Raw genomic sequence first — 20,992 nt, 5'->3', positions numbered from 1 at the left:
TCTGATCTCAATCTCTCTTGTTCATCTATCTCATGGTTCTCTAGCTACCTCTTCAACAGACAGCAGTCTATAACATGGCTTTGTGCCCTCTCTCTGTTTCTCCCCATCAAAATGGGTGATCTTCAAGACTCTTTTCTTGGCCCTTTATTATTTAACATCTTTACAAACTTTCTCTACACCTCCAGTCCTCACTCTTCCCTCTTACAATATGCTGATAACTCCACAATTATCTGCACTTCTGACAATATGCCTGACCTTCATAGCATTACCCAAAATTCTTTCAGTGCTGTTGAAAACTGGCTTTCTGATAACCATCTTATTCTAAATCAGAAAAAATGAACTTCTATTTCTCCCAAAATCTATTCTAAATCCCCAAAAAATAAACTTCTCCTATTTCTCCCAGAATCTGGTTTTCATCTTAAACCTACTTTTTCTTCACATCCCTTAACAGCACTGTCATCAGTGTGGAAATAAACACCAAACTCTTGGGTGTTGTTATTGATGGTCAACTTAAATTTGATCTAAACATACATCATTACATAAAAAAGACACACCAAAATTAGGCTTACTTTTAATTCCTCAACAATGATTTCAGACTGTGTTTAGCATATGCCTACCTTCTTCCTAGTCTTTTCTATGGCTCACATATCTTTACTAATCTACAATCCTCTTTAAAATATAAACTCAAAAATCACATATAATAAAGTAGCTAGGTTTGCTGCTAGCCAGCCCTTCAACTCCCATCATTGCCTCTCTCTCTCTCAAATTTCTTAACTGGTTGGAATTCCACCATCATTTCCTACTTCCTGAACTAGTTATCATTCACTCTATCCTCAACAAACCTACCTTTTGCCCTGGCATCTCTTCTCTCATCTCACTCTATACCCCAACTCAGACACTTCGGAGCTTTGAGTAACTATCCTTGGAAGTCTATAAGCCTAAAAGAACTATTGGTAAACATCTGTATAGCTACTCTATTGCCCAGTGCACGAACAAACTACTTTTTTCCATCAGAATGTTTTCCAATGCTCATGAATTCAAAAAGCTCTTAAACAATACTGGCTAAACTCCTGGACCTGTTCCTGTAAATACCCAACATAACCCATATTTCTCCTTCATTATCATTTATGTATGTTTATTCTAGTCAATAATTACTTACTCTCTTCTACTCTATTACCTTTTATCTGCTTTCTTTTAACTTCACTATGCTTGTCTCCCTTTTCTAATTTCTGTATTACTGAACTTGTTTTCCACCTTCCTTATATTCATCTTCTTTTAAATTTCTTTCTGTTCCACCTGTTTTTATATTCTTCTCTTGCTATCTACTCATTCTAACTTTTTATTTATGATTATACTGTTAGTCTGTATAATATACTTTTAGCCTGTATATGGTGGTGCTGCGGTAGCCTTGTCGCCTCACAGTAAGAAGCTGTCTGGTTCGATTCTCAGCTAGAAAGTCTTCTGCGTGGAGACATGCATGAATGGGCGTACCTTCGTTGAAGGTTGTGCATCAGGCCTGGCAAGCTGGTACGTAAAAATCAACTGCCAATCATTAGCGGACCGGAGTTCTGCTGTGGCGACCCCTAACTGGGAAAAGCCGAAAGAAACAAACAAATATACCCATCCATGTTATTTAGACTAGGAATTGTTTTTTAAAGCTCGTTTAGCCTCTATTAGTTTATTTATTTGTTTATTTTAATGCTTTTTTGTATTGGAGTTTTCTCACTGCTTATGCTCAGTCAAAAATTCCTGGTCATCCAATGTCAAATAAATAAATTACCAGCATCACCTTAGTAACACCCAGTAATAATCTCCAATGCACCAACCACATCTTTTTGGTCATTTCCCCTAAATTAAACCAAGTCGTACAACAAATTCTGAAAAAAATCACCTTTCTGGAGAATACAAATACTCATGCTTTTCATGTAGTATTACATAATCTAAAAGTTCATCTGTACTTGTGGGTCATAGTTAATTAGCACATTCAGCTAAAAGCTGGAGGAAGTAGTTTAACTGTGGATTACACTAAGAGGAATAATAGTGTTCTGCTTCTGAAACAAAATGTGAGGCATGCTCATCATAGGCAGGTGATTCACTTCATTGTATTGCTGAAGTAAATTTTTCAATTTGCATTAAACTGTTAGGATTGGGCAAAGAAGGAGATTTAAGATTAAGGAATACGTTTTAATGTTAGAGTCAAAGTTAGGGACAGACTTTTAGGATTAGGGAGGGAGTTTTAGGTTATGGTTAGCCTTCAGTCACCTTTCCACTGAACATATTTGTACATAGCTATAATTCTTATGTCACTTTTTTCTCTTTTCTTCAAAGCCAGTTTAATATAAAGTTTTAAATTGTTAGCCATAATTATATGGCATTTAATGTGCTGCAATAGCCATATATAAATATGATCAGTTTCATGTTTTGTGCACTTTTTTTATTTGTATGCTTCTATTATATGTCTGCATCAGTTTGGGTGACTTGAAAATGGCCCTTTATAAATACACAAACAAATATCAAGAAAACCATTACCACTGGTCACATACCTCCCAACTTCATAGTGCAGGAAATCTGGACAAATCCTAAAAAAGGTGGTGGGGGTGCTTAAGTGGGGCAAAGGCCCAGAAATAGGGACGTATTTTAAATATTGCTTTTATAAACTTAGAAACTTGCTAGAATTACAGGAGTTGTGTTAGTAATTTCTGAAGGACATGATGTCGGAAACTCAAATGCATGTTATTATTTATTGACTTTAATCCTCGATGATTTGCCAGAAAAAAAACACTTTATGAGGAAAGGACAAAAATATGAGTTGTAAATCTGGACATTTGAGAGGTATGACTGGTTTTGTGTACATTTGGCAACTTAGATAATGTTATTCACCAAGACTACGGCCAAAACTCCTCGTGACTGTGGGTGAGTAGTAAAATGATAGCCGCTGATTACACAGTGCAGTAACACCAGCGAGTGAAAGTTCCTGTATTTCTTGTTGAGAATCATAGCTGTGAAAATGTTGTAGATATACCGAACGAAGCATAACGACTAAATGTTTATGTGACGTTGCCCCAGTCCCAGCACATGATACGGAGTATTTCAATGGGGGGGGGGGGGGGGGGGTGCAGTAGTTCCAGAGTTATCGTCTGCTACAAACAAATTAATCATAGCTGTCAAAATCACACAAATCCAGAAATTCTGGAGGTCATTTTTAAAATAGTAGTATTATTAACTTCAAGATGTTGAAAATAAATGAGTGCGAATTAATATACATTTTCTGAATTCAAAGAGGTCTACTATTTCAGCAATTCACATTTTTTCCAAAAGTCACGAGTTTTACGCAGGAGGGGCATAGCTACAATTTGAGTCAAAATCGTCTCTGAACATCAGAGATACCTGCACATTTAAAGGAATGCATAAACAAGAGGCAACACTACATACAGTAATTTTCTTCTATAAGGGTATGGCTGCTGATTTTTACATTCCATTCTCGCAAACATTAATACGCCTTTCATACACGAGAAACTGCAAGGAGGATCTCAGTAGTCGCTCCTTTCGTTTCCTGGTTACACGTGATTACGCGCTACAGGAAGAGTTTTGTGACACTGTGATGTGAAACATTTGAATGAGTGGATCTGTATGGTTTGCTTGTAGGACTGTGTCCGACTTAGAGTTATTTCATTACAATGTTAGCTTCAAAAATCGTGTGCTGCTTTTATTTTTTTGGCTTTTGCGGTCTTGTAGTCGGTCAGTATGTGCCACCGGTAAGTAATAATTGTTCTGTTATTGCCCGGTAATATTTTGATTACTGTGAATCATTGAACTTCTCTTTACTTTTCAGATTTTGGGCACTGCCGCCGCACTTTGTTACCACTTGTAAAGATATTCAACTTTGCTTATTTTTAACCCAGAAAATAACAGACGGAGAAAGCAATGTTTTCGAGAAAGCTGCACTGTATATATAAGTTACGTAATTGTCTGCCGGTGTAGCTTAGTCGCTGTGTCACATGAAAGCAGTTTCATTGCTTTCCTCCTCCTACATGCTCTGCGGTTTTGGGGATACGCAGTTACTGATAGGGTTGCCACCTTTTCAAATGCCCAAAGTGGGACATTTTTGGTACAAACATAAGATTTTGCAGGCTGAAACATATCCTTGGCCAGTGCAAAGGGCAGAACTTCCTTTTTTTGCCTAGATAAAAGCTTATTCTTGTAGCATTTTAGTTGCTTAATCTATTTCTTATGATAGGTGTTTCAGATACAGAGTAACTGTTTGTTTTATGCAACTATTACATAGAATATAAGAAATAATTTTGCCCTAAAATTTCAAGACATTTGCCAGTTTTACAATTTTTTTGCAGGACACAACTGCCCAAAGAGGGACTGTCCCTCGCAAAGCGGGACAGGTGGTAACCAGACCTGGGTGAAATTGTTGGCGGTCTATTAGTAGGGTTGCCACTTGCTAGTGCCACCCTTTCATGTGCCAAGAATGGAATTTTTTTTGTGAAAGTGCAAGAGTCTACTACTGGAAAAACGGTGCCCACCACAAGCACTGAAAAGAAGGAGTGTAGCCATAGCTGTCACCCTCTTAGTGCAAGAAATCTAGACAAAGCTAAAAATAATGGGGGAACAAAGATATAAAAAATAGGGACGGCTTTTAAATATTGCTCGGCTTTGTATTAGAACATTACCCCACTGCGATGTTCGCGCAGGAATGGGCGTGGCCTGCATGATTGACAATCCGATTATCAAGTGGCCTGGTGAATATTCATCATATGATCGTACTTTGGCGCATACCTTATAAACTTAGAACATTGATATAATAACATGAAGTCTGAAACTGAAATGAATGTCACTATTTAATGACTTTAGTCTACAATGATTTGCAAAAAAAACAGGGACAAAAGTGTTACAAAAGTATTAGGAAAACATCTGTACATTCTGCAAAATTCTGGACAGTTGAGAGTTTTGGGTGGAGCCAGAAAATTATTTTTTGTAATCGGACCTAATGTTGATGCCCCACTAACCACAGACCTTTTAGTTTAAACATTTACTTAGTGCTCAGAATGTTGCCCCTATATGCACAGAAACAGAAAACATGATTTTTAAACTGTTGCCACTTACAAGCATAAGGTACACTCCTATGGGATAAGGATGTTTTGTATAGCTGTATTCTTTAGACAGTTCTTTCTTTATATTGTGTGCTCCTTCAGTAATAAAGCAAGCTTGTAAGAGAAACTTAGAAAACAGTATACTCATTTTAGTACACAGAGTATGTCTAGATATTCTTACTGTAGCGGAATGGATATTCAATTTTTTGCCAAGAACTGTAGAATTTGAGTTGTTTGTATTATTCAGTGTTAAGTTACTTGAGGTACAAAATAATAGTTGTATGCAATCGCACCAGGAACCTTAGGAAATTTTTTTTGCCCCAATATCTAAGAATGTTTGCTGTTTTACCCCCCCCCCCCCACACACACACGCACGACACAACTGCCCAAGTTGGGATCCTCCTTTATAAACAGGGACAGGTGGTAACCCTGTATTTGTACCTTTCTTTGGACAAGTCTGGGGATATAGGTATAGGCAGTACATTTCAAGAAGATGCATATTTCATCAGCGCTATTTGTGTTTATTGTATCCACTGTAATATTTCTACATCCCTAGTCCATTGCTACTGGGCATATTTTGCCTGTGTTAACAACTCAACTGCTCTTTCAAATTAGCAAGTAGAATATCACTAGAGAGCAGGTCTGCACTGTGTTATCTAAGACCAAGAGTGCACTGCTTTGATGGGCCCTGAAAATATCCTAGGATACCTCCTGAATAGCATGAAACATGACCTGTCAGGCCTGTTAAAATCTCTGGTTAACCATAACCTTCAGACATGCTTCGTGCCGAACTGATGAAGGACTGCAGGTAACCATTTGAAATGTCCGGACCCACTGGCATAACTACCAGAACATGGATACTGAATGGCCGAAAAACAGACTTGCATAAGCCAAGTCTGAAATGGCCATTCCTTGGAATATTCAGAATATTCTGTTTTCTTCAAGGTATGGCGATCTCAGAGTTGGCGTATATAAGATCGGGGGCTTACCCCCATGTAAAAAAAGAAGTTTGAAGGAGAAGAGCAGTCTTCAAGATTTGCACTTTCCTGGATTTTCAGACTTTCTTTGGCTGTTTGCACTCAGCATTTTGAGTGCCAACATTTCTGTAGGGAGCTGGTAGTACAGCAGTTATCCCTGTACACAAGGGAGGACTTTCCACAGACCCATAAGTCTAACTAGTTTCGTATGCAAGACCATGGAAAGAATTATCATGGATCTGATGTAAGTGATGACACAGGAAACCTACAAATACTTGACCAACCCAGTTCAGCTTTGTCAAAGGTAGGTCATATCTTCTTAACCTGATGGACTTTCTCAAGAAGGTCACTAAAGCTATGAATGAGGGCAAAACAGTGCCCACTGCCTACCTCAACCTTGCTATATCTCACTTGGACATTGTAGATGAGCTTAGAGGATTTGACGTAAACCCATATGTTACTCGATGGATAGCCAGCGGGCTCACTGATAGGACACAAGAAGTTAGGATAGAGGAAATCGCCACCTTAAAGAGGGGGCAGTGTCTCGTGGAGTCCCACAGGGATCAGTGCTGGGACCTCCCTTTTTGGCATCTACTTCTCTGAAGTCAAGGCAAATGTCAAGAGCTTCTGACTGATCAACTCTGCTGATGACTACAAACTAGGTGTAGTCAGTGAATCTCCTAAAAGCACAGATACTCTTCAGCTTCAGGAGGGCCTGATACTGACAGACAACTGGTGTTGGAGCCATAGACTATAAAACACTGGAAATTAGTACATTGATAGTAGACCCCTAACAGTATACCCTGTGGTAAGGAATCTGGGAAGGCATGTTGGCATTAACCTGAAGTTTTGACTATCATGTTAATCCTGCAGTGAGAAAATCATTTTATGCTGCACATATTATTAGTAAGAGCATGGCATCTTGGTCCAAGGAGATAATTTTTCTACTGTAGTCTGCTGTCCTCCGACTGAACATTTTACCCTTCTGCATGTACCTGACCAGGCACTTGCAACAGTTTGAGAGACCACAGAGGTCCCTCACAACAAGAATATTTTATTTATTTGCAGTTTGTTTGCCATGATAGTCCATTGGGCGGCTGGAGCCCATTTTCAATGGAGTCCTGGAGAGAAAAGCTGCAGAAAAAATACAAATATAAACAGATAATGAAAGTAAGCACGAGTACATGAAATACATTTCAGATAAGACAGATGTACATAATAATTGCTCATTTACATGTGTTGCATAGTATAAATCGTATTGTACACAAATGTATAGCAATTGCTATTTTTTTTTCATATACATGTAGAGAACAATATTTACAATTGAGGTAGGTTTGTAGTAGTTAGTGGATTCATTGTGACATTTTGCAGAATGTGATGAATGTAGTAGGTAGTGACAGGTGGTAAATGAGCATAAACACATTGGGAAGTTAGTGTGGGAGTGAATACAGGGAGTTAAGTCCCATGTGGACTATCTCAAAGTCCTTTCCCATTACTTGGCCTTCTACAGGCTAAGAGGCAATCTATGCCTAGTTTACAAGACATCCGCTGACCCCACACCGAAGGATCTGCTGGACAGTCACATATTGTATTGGCATCAGAAATATCTGATCTAAAGATTAAGACCTCATCTGAAACGTAAACAGTGCATTTTGGGGAGACAGGTAAAGGTTATCCCCTCTTCCCATCCATGTGAAGCAAAGCTCATCCATAACACTACTCATGTAACGTGTACCAATGGATGGGAAATTGCAATTTTACCTATGGTTTGGGACCTATGTCCCTGATGGACAGGAGCAGTCTGTGAACACTTGCTGTGTACAAGCCTATATCATAACTGTAAAATTCTTTGGGGTATTGACACAAGTCGCCAATAGTTTGGTATATTTGGGGTAGCTTTACTAGGCGTGAAATGGGTCTTATGCTGATAGGTTCATAGTTATTAGGCTATTTCTATGACATGTAATATGCAGTTTATGAAACTGGATTACTACAGGAGTATAGAACTGCTGAGGTGTTTACTGTCCTATTTAATATTGGTGTGGCAGAACTGTGCTGTTTTTGGATGTTGCCTCAATGTATGCGATGTTCTTGTAAAATTGTCAGTGTAGTACCGTGGTACTTCTCACTGGTACATTAATGGGCTATAGAAATACTGCACGTAATAAACTAAGCTATACATTTGTTCAAATTCAATAGCCTTAGCTCATGTAATTAGGCTGTAGAAATGCATCTCATGTGAATGGGATTAGAACAATGCAGGCTGGGTGGTAAGCAGTACTTTGTATAAAGCTTGAAATTATCATGTTTTGTCCAGTGGTAAAGACGCATGGAGTGCATCAGTTCAAAAAAGATTTTTTTTTCATACCTCTTTTTTTTTATGTGGTCTATTATCTTACCACTGAGTTTTGTGAAAAATGTGAACCCAAAAAGTACAATAATTCCTTCAGATTTATAGTTCCAAAAAACATTTCTCCCATAAAAGCTCAGACTTATTCCTTAATGCGACTTTGCAACCATGTTCGACTTATTTGCCTATCTTGCATATCTTTTGCTTATTGCTTAAACTGTTCTGAGTATAGTTTATACGAAAATTGAAAGAAATTCTATTTTGTAAATACTGTGTGTTGGCAATGTTCTTTTTCAGTTGGTTATAGCTGTCCAAATATTTGCAGTTTGTATGTATACGCTCACACTGTATGAGCTAAAGCTCAGTTTTTACTTGGTTGATATCTGTAGTAGACTTATTTATGTATATAACGGTAACCATATTATATCAATGTGGAGCTTTTCTTCTAGGGCCGCCAGTGAAAATGGGATATGATCACCAGATGGACTTTCTTGGTAAACAAATGTCAAATAAAAATAAGTTAACATTCTTTTAGAATTAGCCTATGCTGAATTCTAATATCTTGTAATGTGTACAATTACTGATGTATCACACACACACACACACACACACACACACACACACACACACACACACACACACACACACACACATGTCATGGTGCACAGCAAAAGAACTGGACCAGTGTAGAGGATCAGGTGTTTTACTATCCTAGTGTTGAAGCTTGTGGGAAAACCTGTAGATGAGATACTTTGCCAGCACCACCATTATTTGTATAAAGGCTGGCATGCATCTCAGATGTAGTCCTCGATCATTTGAAAATTTGAAGTGATTTTGTCAAAAAGCATTAATAAAGGCACTTGTTGAAATTTTATCCTTTTATACCCACATTGCCAAATATTGCACATGCCAGTTTGAACATAAGTCATAGTCTCAAATGTGGATGTCATTGAAACTGTTAGTTATATTTTGATGTTTTAGTATTAAATTCTGCTGTGTGTCAAAAGCATTGAATAGATAGTGGGCTGTCATGTCTGGTACGTCATTAATGATAAATAGTGTAATGAAAAAAAGCAGGTGAAGCAGTGTGTTGTACAGTTAATATATGTATGTGTTCATAGCAGTGGTATATGCATAGTAGCAAGTACATCAACAGTAAATCTGATACCCTGCTTGACAAATGCAAATTAAATGCAAGTGTGCAAAGCATGCCTGATTTCAGTGGAGATGGTCTGTAGGATACATATTACTGTAGCAGAAGTTGTGAATATGGTGTACATTACTCCTGGAGGAGACCAGGTGAAGCAAAAGCAAGGCAGAAGGATGTAGACTTAAAACAAAATCACAGGACAGGACTGAGTATGAGAGGAGGAGAACAGAGTATTACTAGGAAAGTAAGGGGGGGCGGTCAAGAGGGTGATACTTTGTAGAAGTACCAAGGAATATGGTACCAGCAGAAAGAGAGATGAAGGTAGTGAACACAACAGAAGGACCAAGGTAATGAGTTAGAGGCTGAGAGAGAATGGGGTACATGTTGAAATTCTGTGTGCTGTAATTGTGATCCTCGGAATGGCTGGACTACAAGAATAAATGTGAAGAAATGTATGTGGAGTCTGAGTTTGACATACCTCTGCAGACATTTACAAATATAAGTAGAAAATAAGGTAAATTACCATTTAGTGGTCTAGCAGTAAAGTGTGAAATTCCAAACATGTATATTTATTTTGTGGGGGAGCCATGACCTGCAATCTTGCACATATGATAGAGAGAGAAGACTGGGAAAAGCCATACCTCTCAACTGTCTCTGATTTTTGCAGAATGCCCCTAACTTAAAATTTTGATTTTCTGGTAATCACCAAGGATTACAGTCAATAATTCCAGCCATTAATTTTCTTGCTGTTTATGGAAAATCTGTCATTCTATTACCTGATTTGGGGCCTTTGTCTCTCTCCATTATTTATTTTTAGTTTTGTTCTGAATTGGGAAGAGTTTTTAGGAAATGGGGGGGTTGGGTGGAATTTAACAAGAGGGAGAAAACAAGAAGAAAAAATTAATCTTGTGAATATCTAAATATAGATTGGAGTTAACTTGAAGAATTTGTTTTAATTAAAGACACTATAAGGAATTATGTTCTGACATTTGTATTACCATAAAAACTTGTTAAAACAACCATAGTGATGACAGTTGTGTATGCTTTCATTAATTGTTGTGTCTTTCGTCTTTTCCCGGTTAGGGGTCGCCACAGTGGAACTCTGGTCTGCTAATGATTGGCAGTAGATTTTTACGTGCCGAGTTGCCGGCCCTGACGCACAACCTTCAATGAAGGTACACTCATTTGCACATGTCTCCACACAGAAGACGCTCTAGCTGAGAATTGAACAGGACAACGTCTTACTGTGAGGTGACAACGGTACCGCAGCACCACCACCGCAGTATGCTTCTGCCAATTTATTTTCAGTAGACAATATGGTCTTTGTTACATAAAATGACATTTTTAAAAGGTCTTACGCTTTCCTCTGGGTATTAGAAGAATCTTCTTGCCACTTGGCCCCTTGGTTTTTGGAAGATGCTTCTTACCTAGTTAAGATACCCTCAGAAAAGTCCTATGATGCTTGGGATTTCCATATGCATGCTGTTTTTCAATGAAAGTCAGCAAGATTAATTTTTGTACCACCCCGTAGCAGATGTTTCCTTCCATCTGTGTATTTTCCCTGTACTTTTCTGTTGAAAAAAATGGGGGCTGGGAGTTTTTGTATGATCCCTTCTTGCACTTCCATTTGGGTTGCTGGCCTTCACAAGTATCAGCGGCATGGTCCAGGTGCAGCTTTGCTCCTTTGAACAAGCTACTTTTGCCAGGGATGTTATGTTTGCAGCTCATCTACTAACCTTTCTAAAGACACACTGCTGTAGTAGAGTGTATTAAACTATCCTCCCAGACACACGTCTCAACCAAGAAATCCAGACAAAGCCTAACATAATGGGAGACAAAGGCCTGAAAAATAGGGGCAAATTTTAAATATTGCTCCTATAAACTTAGAAAGTTGCTACATTAACATGTTTTGTGTTGGCTTGGATTTCCTGAAAGATATTAAGTCTGAAACTCAAATGTATGTCATTATTTAGTAATTTCAATCCATGTTGATTTGACAGTAAACCACAAATTTTATGAAGAACAGACCAAAAATATTAGGCGAAAATCTGTACAGTTCAGAGCTATTCTCCCAGAATGTTTAAGCTTGACATCAGCTACTCGCTGCTATTTCCACAGTTTATGCCTTTATAACCCAAGATTGTTAGCTGGACTTTGATCACCACTTGCATAGTTAGAGCTGAAACCTCTCTTGTAGGGTCAAAGAGAATGCCTTTTGGCTCTCTGTTCTCTTTTTTTTTTTTTTTTTTCAGAGTCATTTGTTTCCAACCACACGTGGTATACATGTTACACCCTTGCAAGCTTTCTAGCTTCCATAGCTATTCCACGAGTTAAAAGTTGTAGTATAAGGTTTTATCTTTCAAAAGAGAATTCTCATGGAAATGGTTTGAATGTAATTTGGTCTTGTCTGCTAAGCAACTTGTAAAAAGCAAAATCTGTAAATGGTTAAATATGGAAACAGGATACTGGGGACCAGTTCTCTTCACTGCAACTTTTTTTATACATACTTGTATTTTTTTTAACATAGTTATTAAAATAAAAATTTTAAAATTTTAAAATGTCTCGTAGATGTTGTTTTTATATGTTAAGTAGAAATGCTTAGATTGTTCCCTATGGAAGTGCTTATTAAAAAGTATTTAAATGGTTTATTGATTAATTAGGTAATTAGCTTAAAGGATATTTAAAGATAGGGGTGTAGTCAATATGTATTCAGTGTATTCAGTTACACATCAGAAGAAGTAATAGGAAACGAAAACGCACTGTGTTCTGTAATAGGGCGTTTATGTGATACGTTTATTGGAGTGCTGTGAGTCGCATTAAAGTGTTGGAAGTTCAACAAAGGAGTCGAGCCTCTTCTTCTCTAGTGCCTTTTGTTGTAGTTATTAAAATAATACTTACTAAATTATCACTTAAGACAGGCATGTATGCATTAGAAGAAAATAAACCTAGTAATATTTATTTTCATGAATTATACATTGTGTTTTCTTTCTCTTTGACATTTTTTATTCAATCCATCATCACATAAATTGCTGGTTTTTATTGCCTTCCGTAACACCTCATTCCTCCTCCTGAACATTATTCTGCCTATATTGTTCTCGCAAATTACATTTTCACGTAACTTGCTCCTTCCCTTTTTCTAAAGATTCTGCCTATAGTTCTTTTTGTTTTTATTTACAATATTCAGTACTTCTTTTACAGTGGGTTTATATTTTTATTTTTATTTTTTAGCAATTGCTTTTTTGGTGGCCAGTAGCATTAAACCTAATAAGGTTTACTCGGTCTAGGCAGTTCAGATTCTGATCTCGGCTCAAAAGAATCCTTTCCATTACCATGTTACAGCCATTTGCTCCCCCAACATTTCGGGCAGAGCACTTGTCTTGAGGGGATTTTTAAAATCTGCCAGATCATTTCACTGACAGAAAACGTGTTCCTAGTTACCACTCTCTCTCTCCCATCACACCTCTATCATTTACTGTCCACCTGAGGAAAATTTCTCTGAAGTCTACTTGGAGTATACAAGTACCAATGCAAACACCTCCAAGAAAAAAACCCTAAACCTCCTGGACTTTGTTGCAAACATGAGCCATGCAGATGTCCTCCTATTCTTTCTTTGTAAATTCTTTCCATGCTGTTTAGTCAATATTTTCTAACCTCTTCTAATTGATTCTGATGGTTATAATGCATGATTTGTGTGCCCTACTAATTAGCAGCAGCTTCTGTTCTAGACCCTACTAAAACCTCTACCAGTTGGTCTTTCACTTAACACTTCCCTGTCCATTTTTCTTTCCTTGCACTGTGGAAAGCAGTCTCTAACCTACAGTGTGAATTTGTTTGGCATCATCCCTTACTGTTATCTTTCCCTCTAGTTATTTGATCCCAGTACCTTGGTTCCTTTGCTAATTTTCTCCAGTAAATTCCAGCCTCATTTTGCCTATTTCCTCTACCCCGTGCAGTCATGCATATTGGCAATATCTTCTTTCTCCGTTCCTGTGTTAGCTTAGTTTCCGTAAATCATTCTGCTACTTCATGAACATAATATTCTGTATGATAGTTGGTCTCTTTAAGAATCTGCATCCAAAATCTTACTGTTTCCTTACTTCTTAAACTTCCTGTCTGTTTGAGATCATCATTCCTTTACATTTTCATGTATAACTTTCTGCTTGTGTTGTGTATATATCCCTCAACTATAGCTCTAAAGTGTCCATTCAAATAAGGTAATCTTAAACCACCTTGTTCGAGGGGACGGATCAACTTATTACACTTAACTCTTGCCCTCTTCTCCTCCCAAGCCAATCCCTTCAACTCTTTGTTGACATCCACAACTTCTCCTCTGGCTAATAAAAAAATATGCCTGATCTGTATATAAAATTAAAGGAGCTTAAAACATTTTTGCTGCTTGTATCTTACTATCCATATCCATAATCAAGAGCTTCCAGTTTCCCAGATGTTCTTCATCTCACATTGCTGCAGTCCTTACACTTGGGTAGTCCGCTGTCCTCGGTCGGCCCGAATATCAAAGTATTAGGCTGACGTCGGTCATGGTGCTTAAGACTGACATCAGGACGTCAGGGTACAAATGCGCATGACCAACGTCATATCCTCAGTCTTTTTTGCCGCATGGTCCGATGCAGAAGCAGCGCTGCAAGTGCCGTTCGGCGTTCTGAAATTTTTCGAATTCGGAGTTTCAGACGGAGTCAAAGTTGGCTAAGTACCCGTTAGAATATTTTAGTTTTTTCTTGCCTCAGTGGTTTACCGGATGTCAGAAAAAGTGAATAACTGTATTTCTTGTGGGAAACAGATACCGCATAGAGATTATCATACTTTGTGTATTCCTTGTTTGGGGCCTGAGCACGACGTTGTTGGGTGTCGCTTTTGTGCTAGGTTCAATAAGCGCACTATTAAGCGAAGGTTAGATTGTGCTAGGTTGGTCTTTGGGAAGCGGTGCAATTATAAGATGCCGTCGGATGCTCCGACGCCCGCTTCTTCGAAGAAGCGCAAAGACAAGGCAGCTAAGCCCAGGCTAGAAGAGTCGTCCGTACCGGACGCCGGTTCTGTTGAGGCGTCAGTGGAACCGGTGGTTCCGCCGGAGGCTTCTCAGGAGTCTCAGGGGGAGACTTTGTTATTGCAGGATGTGGCCTCTCAGGAGGCAGGTCAGGCTGAAGGGGCTTCTCAGGTTACTGTACTCCCCTCCCTTCCTAGGGTGGTTAGGCCCTCTCCTTCTGTTTCTAAGGCTTCTCCCAGAGGCAGGCCAGGTTTAGCTTCTGTTGGGGTCACTCCTGGTTCTTCAGGATCTGTGCCCAAGAAGCACATGCTTAAAATGGCAGAAGATTTAATTACTTTGATTAGAGGTTCTTTGCCCCCTCCAGATAAGAGGCCTAGGGTGGAACCAGAGTTGGGGAGTTTTGAGCAGGCTTCTGATGTTTCAGAGTCTTCGGCTGAAGACTTGCAGGAGTACTCTCCTTATTCTGATTCTGATGCAGATGATTCCACTCCTTCTGCTTCTCCTCCAGAGGATTTTTCTTTTTCAGAGACTCTTCATTCCATGAGGGAACATTTTAAGTGGGAAGGTCAGGACTTCTCTGATTCCAGGAAAAGGCTTAGGGAATTTTTGCTTTCACCCCAGCATAGGCCTTTGGCTATACCTCCTGTTCTGGATGTTGTGGAAGATGTGTTTGCGGAGGCTTCACTTAATCCTGATTCTTTGCCTCCTGCTCCTGTTAAACCGGATAGGTATTATAGGGTGCCTGAGGCTCATAAATATCTTTATAAGAGTCCTAGGGCGGACCCAGAAACTGTTAGTCAGGGACCTAAGGGTGTCAAGGCCTCTGTTGTAAAAAATCCGGTTCCTCCAGATAAAGAGGCCAGAGCTTTGGATAGATGGGGAAAGAAAGCCTATACTTCTTCCACCTTAGCTATGAGGGCTTTGAATTGCCAGTTTCACATGTTGAAATATCAAAACTATCTTCTTTCTCAACTGAAGTCTAAGGTAGATGCTCTGGCGGAAGGCATTGAGTGTAAGGAACTACAAGATTTGGTACATGTCTCTGAACAGGTGGGTAAGCATTCTTTACAATGTGGTTTTGATGCTATACAGGCCTCGTCTAGGGGGGCTGCCACTGGGTCAGTTCTTCGCAGGCACGCCTGGTTGAGGGATCAGAATTTGTCTGAACATGTTAAGACAAGGATTTTGGATGCTCCTTTACAGTCTGATGTGTTGTTTGGTTCACCTGTGGAGTCAGTCTTGAAGAAAATGGAAGATGAGGCTAAGTCTATGCAGACTGTTAAAGATTTTTTGCAAGTCCAGCCTCCGAAGTTTAGTAGGAATTGGCCTGCTAAGGAGTGGACGTACCCTTCTTATGATTCACAGTCTAGGGGTAGATATAGACGTGGTAGGGGTAGAGCTCAGAGCTCCTTCAGACCTAGAACAGGGAGTTCTCCTGCACAATCTTCAGGTGAGGGCAGGGGCCAGTCCTTTCGTAAACAGGCCCAATGACCTACCTTTTCAGCTGCCAGATCCTTCTTGCCTGGCAGCACCTTTGGGAGGAAGGTTGGCACTCTTCAAGGAAAATTGGAGTTTGATTACCCAAGACAGATGGGTATTGGATATCATACACCGAGGTTACAGGTTTTATTTCCATACCTTGCCTCCTTTCAAAGGCATGCCGGACGTTCCTCCTCAGCAAAGACTAGAGGCTCACAAACAAATTTCTCTGCTGCTCCAAATAGGGGCCATACAACCGGTCCCTCTGCCAGAAGTGGGCCTAGGATTTTATTCTCGCCTGTTCCTAGTACCAAAGAAGGGGAACACGTGGAGACCAATTTTGGATTTATCTATCCTCAACACTTACCTGGACATTCCCAAGTTCAAAATATTGACGTTACAACAGCTTTTACCTCTGCTGGGCAAAGATCACTGGATGGTGACTCTGGATCTCAAGGAGGCTTACCTTCATGTTCCTATCAGGCTAAGTAGCAGGAAGTATCTGCGTTTTCGGGCTGGGACTTCTCATTATCAGTTCTCTGCATTGCCCTTTGGCTTATCTACTGCGCCCAGAGTGTTCACGAAGGTTCTGGCTCCAGTGATAGCTTTCTTCAGGCTAAGAGGAATACAGATCTATCCTTATTTGGACGATTGCCTGATTCTGGCTCAAGGAAAGGACGAACTTCTTCATCATTTACACTATGTGATAGCAGTGCTAAGATGCCTGGGGTATTCTGTGAACGAAATAAAGTCCAGTCTAGTACCCTCTCAGGACATGTGCTTTCTGGGTGTGAGACTGAATACAGCATCCCAGATGGCCTTTTGACCCCGGACAAACAAAAGAATCTTTCTCTTTACTTCCATCAATTGTCTCATCAGTCCAGGCTGACTGCAAGGACAGTCCTTCAAGCCTTGGGGTTCATGGCATCTTGTATTCTGGTGCTTCCCAATGCCAAACTGCATATGAGGAAGCTACAATGGTATCTCAAAAATGTATGGACACAGCACTGCCAAGATATGGACACTGTCATTCAGATAATACCTTGCATTCAAAAGGAATTTTTGTGGTGGGCTCAGGAATGTCACCTAAACAAGGGACTCTCTGTGACCCGGCCAGAGGCGAGTCAGATTCTAACGACAGATGCCTCAGACAAAGCTTGGGGAGCTCATCTAAATGGAAAGTGGATACAAGACACGTGGCCTGCCAGACTTCTACATCTACATATCAACTTGAAGGAGATGTTAGCAGTCCAATTTGCATTAATAGCTTTCAAGGAGTTACTTCTTCCAGGGAAGGTGTTGATTCTAACAGACAACACAACTGTCATGTGGTACATCAACAAGCAAGGGGGAACACATTCTTATCCTCTATGCAGACAAGCAATGATTTTGTGGGAGACTGCTCTCAGTTTACAGCTAAATCTTCAGGCAAGGTTTCTGCCGGGAGCACAGAACTCCTTAGCAGATGTGTTGAGCAGACAAATTATGGATCCCCACGAGTGGAAATTGGATCCTCATGTATTCAGAAATTGACAGTGTCATGGGGAACTCCAGACATAGATCTGTTTGCTTCTCCACTAAACTACCAGCTGCCAAAGTTTTGCACAAAAAGGTTTCATTCCACAGCTTGGAAAGTGGATGCTCTTTCATTCAATTGGAGCAATCTTCATGTGTATGCCTTTCCACCTCTGCCTCTCCTCCCAAAGGTACTTCTGAAGGTCAGACAGGACAAGCCAAAGATGATTTTAATAGCTCCAGATTGGCCTCGACAGCACTGGTACCCACTACTGAGAAGTCTGGTACGGGAGCCTCCATGGCCTTTATGGTACCCACTACTGGGAAGTCTGGTACGGGAGCCTCCATGGCCTTTACCTTCGATTCCACACCTGCTGTCTCAGGAGAACAGTCATTTACTCAATGTCAAACTTCACTCTCTTCACCTGACAGCCTGGCATATTCTGTTCTAAACCCTGGAGGGTCTCAGCTTCCACAGCAAGTTTTGAATGTTATTTTGGAGGCCAGAAGGCCTAGTACAAGGAAAGTGTACGCAGATAAATGGAAGAGATTTTTATTTTGGAGTGCAGCAAAGGCATTTGATGTTTCTAAGCCTAATTTAAGTGTGGCTCTGCAATATCTTACTGAGTTACTGGACAAAGGTTTGTCCTTCTCTTCTATTAAGGTTCATGCTGCAGCAATTTCTGCTCACTATGACTGTGACCCACCATTGTTTTCTCATCCTTTGTTTAAGCAATTCCTTAGAGGGCAAAGAATATAAGACCCCCACGGAGAGCTCCTACTCCTGCTTGGGATCTCAATTTTGTGTTGGAGAAACTCACTCTACAACCTTTTGAGCCTGCAGCTACTGCTGAATTGAAATATTTATCATGGAAGACTGCTTTTTTTGTTAGCCATTACCTCTGCGAGAAGGGTTTCTGAATTACAGGCCCTTATGGCAGTTGAGCCTTTCTTAATTTTCCATAAGGATAGGGTATCTTTGCGTACTAATCCTTCCTTTATGCCTAAAGTGGTTTCTAGTGTGGCTTTAAACCAGACTATTCATTTGCCTACTTTTTATGCAAACCCTCAAAATAAAGGGGAAAAGATTTTGCACACTTTGGATATACACAGGCTGTTGCGATATTATTTGAGCAGAACTAAAGGGTTCAGGCAGTCTCAGCAGTTATTTGTTTCTTTTGCTTTGGGTTCTCAGGGCAAGCCTGTGTCAAAACAAACTATTTCTAAGTGGATTGGGTTTTGTATTGCTTTCTGTTATTCCCATCATGGTAAGGAGATTCCAGCTGGGATTAGGCCTCATTCCACTAGGGCTACTGCCACTTCTACAGCTTTTTTAAAGGGGGTGGCAACTAAAGATATTTTGGAGGCAGCTACTTGGAGTTCAGTGCATACTTTCTCTAAGCATTATCACCTTCCACTTTACTCTAAATCGAGGGCTGGTTTTGCCACTGCAATTTTACAGGGCATTTTGGCAGCTCCTACTGCTTTATAGGTTTGCCATCCTCCCTTATCTCTGCTTTGGGATTCTACCCAAGTGTAAGGACTGCAGCAATGTGAGATGAAGAACATAGTACAGTTTTGTACCTACCATAAATGTAGATGTTCGAAGATCCACATTGCTGCAGTCCAATTTACCCTCCCTCCTTCCCCTCTGTAGTTAGAGGCGGTTGTGTGGTGTGGGTTGTACATATTGTGAATATTGTATATATTGTACATATGGTTAGTACAAGGGTGGTTGGTTGTTTTTTGCTGTCTTTTGGTTTTGACCTTTCTGTTTAGAGTCTTCTGACATCTGGGGCAAGAAAAGACTGAGGATATGACGTCGGTCATGCGCATTTGTACCCTGACGTCCTGATGTCAGTCTTAAGCGCCATGCCCGACGTCAGCCTAATACTTTGATATTCGGGCCGACCGAGGACAGCGGACTACCCAAGTGTAAGGACTGCAGCAATGTGGATCTTCGAACATCTACATTTATGGTAGGACTGTACTTTTTGTATTCTCTTTTTATTTAGTCTCTTTACCACATATCCTTAGCTGTCATAACAGAATTCTTTTTAATCTGTACACCTAAGTACATCTCATCATGTCTGCATAATTATGGGTATTGCTAAACCAGTTAATGTGTGGTTATTACAGTATATCACTGTAGCCTTTGTTTTTATCATTATTCATTTTCCATCCCGTAAAGACTTTGAAACTCAAAAAATGTTCCACAACACCAAAATGTCTTTATGGATTTATCAAGTACAAAATTGTCTGCAAATAAATCTAACTTTTTTGATTTGTCATACCAGTTATAGTCTTGAATTTTGAGTCCCTTGATGTGAAGTTGTTCTATCTTGCCATTTTGTTCTTACATGTGGGGTCAGAGCCGATCCCTCAGCTGCGAATCGGCCGCTTTCAAGCTCAAACTCTCCGAGAAGCTCGAGACCCAGTGCATATCCCATGACGCTCTACTGTGAATCTCCAGATCTAGTTTGCCGCTGCAACGGATCAACAGCTCGTCGGAGGAAGCTCGGGCCAGTGATTTAAAATTTCTTATATTACTAGGATTTTTTTGTCTTTAAATTAGTATTACAGACTTAGATTTCAACCTTCTTGATAGTATTAAGGTTTTTTGCCTGTTGCTACAGCTTTCAGGATTTCTAAAAAGTTTTTCTTCAGGGCTTTAGGCCTCTCTTTCTTGGGCGTGACAGGGCTCTGTCAGCTATTGTGTTTGTGTGCTATCTTCTATAATCTGTGTGCATTATATATCTAGTGTGAGTAGTTAATATTAGATGGTTAGTGTTTATTTATATATATATATATATATATATATATATATATATATATATATATATATATTTCTGTAGGAACTTAGTTAATACTAGTGTGTTGTTACAGTTAAAAAGTAACTATTTTTCTTAGACTAAAAATTCAGGGACCTGAATTATTAAAATGTCAGAAAAACAAAAGTCAGGGTTTAAAAGGTGTGAGTGTGGTCAAAAGATGTCTGTTACAGACAACCACACCACCTGCGTCTACTGTTTAGGTTCCATACACATTGAAGAGGTGTGCTGTATCTGCCACTCCTTTAGCGCCAGAGTTCTCTTGGAAAGGCGGAGGAAGCTGGTAGATAGAAGACTCCTGAAGCCTGATTTTCAGGCTACCTTAGACAAGGCTGACCTCTCTCCCAAGGCTTCGAAGGGGTTGAAGTCTTCCAAGGGATCCTCGGAGCCCAAGTCATCTGCTCTGAGTTCCTCTGGTATGGTTCGTGCATCGGCTCCACAGGCCTTGGAGCCATGTATCGATCCTCTACCTCGGAGCCCAGTTGTGGAACCGATATTGGAGACTCCTCAGTCTCCAATTCTTCAATCGGTTCCATCTTCGGCTCCTTCGACCCATCCTTTGCATTCTTCGAGGCTTTCCGATGTGGAT

At 39.9% G+C, this 20,992-nt stretch overlaps 1 protein-coding gene across 2 annotated transcripts in view; it reads left to right on the top strand.

The window, feature by feature from the left end:
* Nucleotides 1-3,518: 3,518 nt before the first annotated feature.
* ASAH1 (N-acylsphingosine amidohydrolase 1) overlaps nucleotides 3,519-20,992 on the top strand; it is a 977,824-nt gene continuing 960,350 nt past the window's right edge. The window contains exon 1 of one of the 2 annotated variants that reach the window (XM_044062469.1): nucleotides 3,519-3,755. In XM_044062469.1, coding sequence (XP_043918404.1) covers nucleotides 3,678-3,755 — 78 coding nt within the window. In that variant the 5' untranslated portion in view covers nucleotides 3,519-3,677. The remainder of the gene's footprint in view (nucleotides 3,756-20,992) is intronic. The other variant, XM_044062468.1, reaches the window with a different exon arrangement.

The sequence above is a fragment of the Protopterus annectens genome, chromosome 2.part1, assembly GCF_019279795.1.
Source record: "Protopterus annectens isolate FY-2018-M chromosome 2.part1, PAN1.0, whole genome shotgun sequence".
In the NCBI taxonomy this organism is placed as follows: Eukaryota; Metazoa; Chordata; order Ceratodontiformes; family Protopteridae; genus Protopterus; species Protopterus annectens.
Note: the sequence above shows the minus strand (reverse complement) of the source record. Positions and strands in the feature narration are given on the sequence as shown.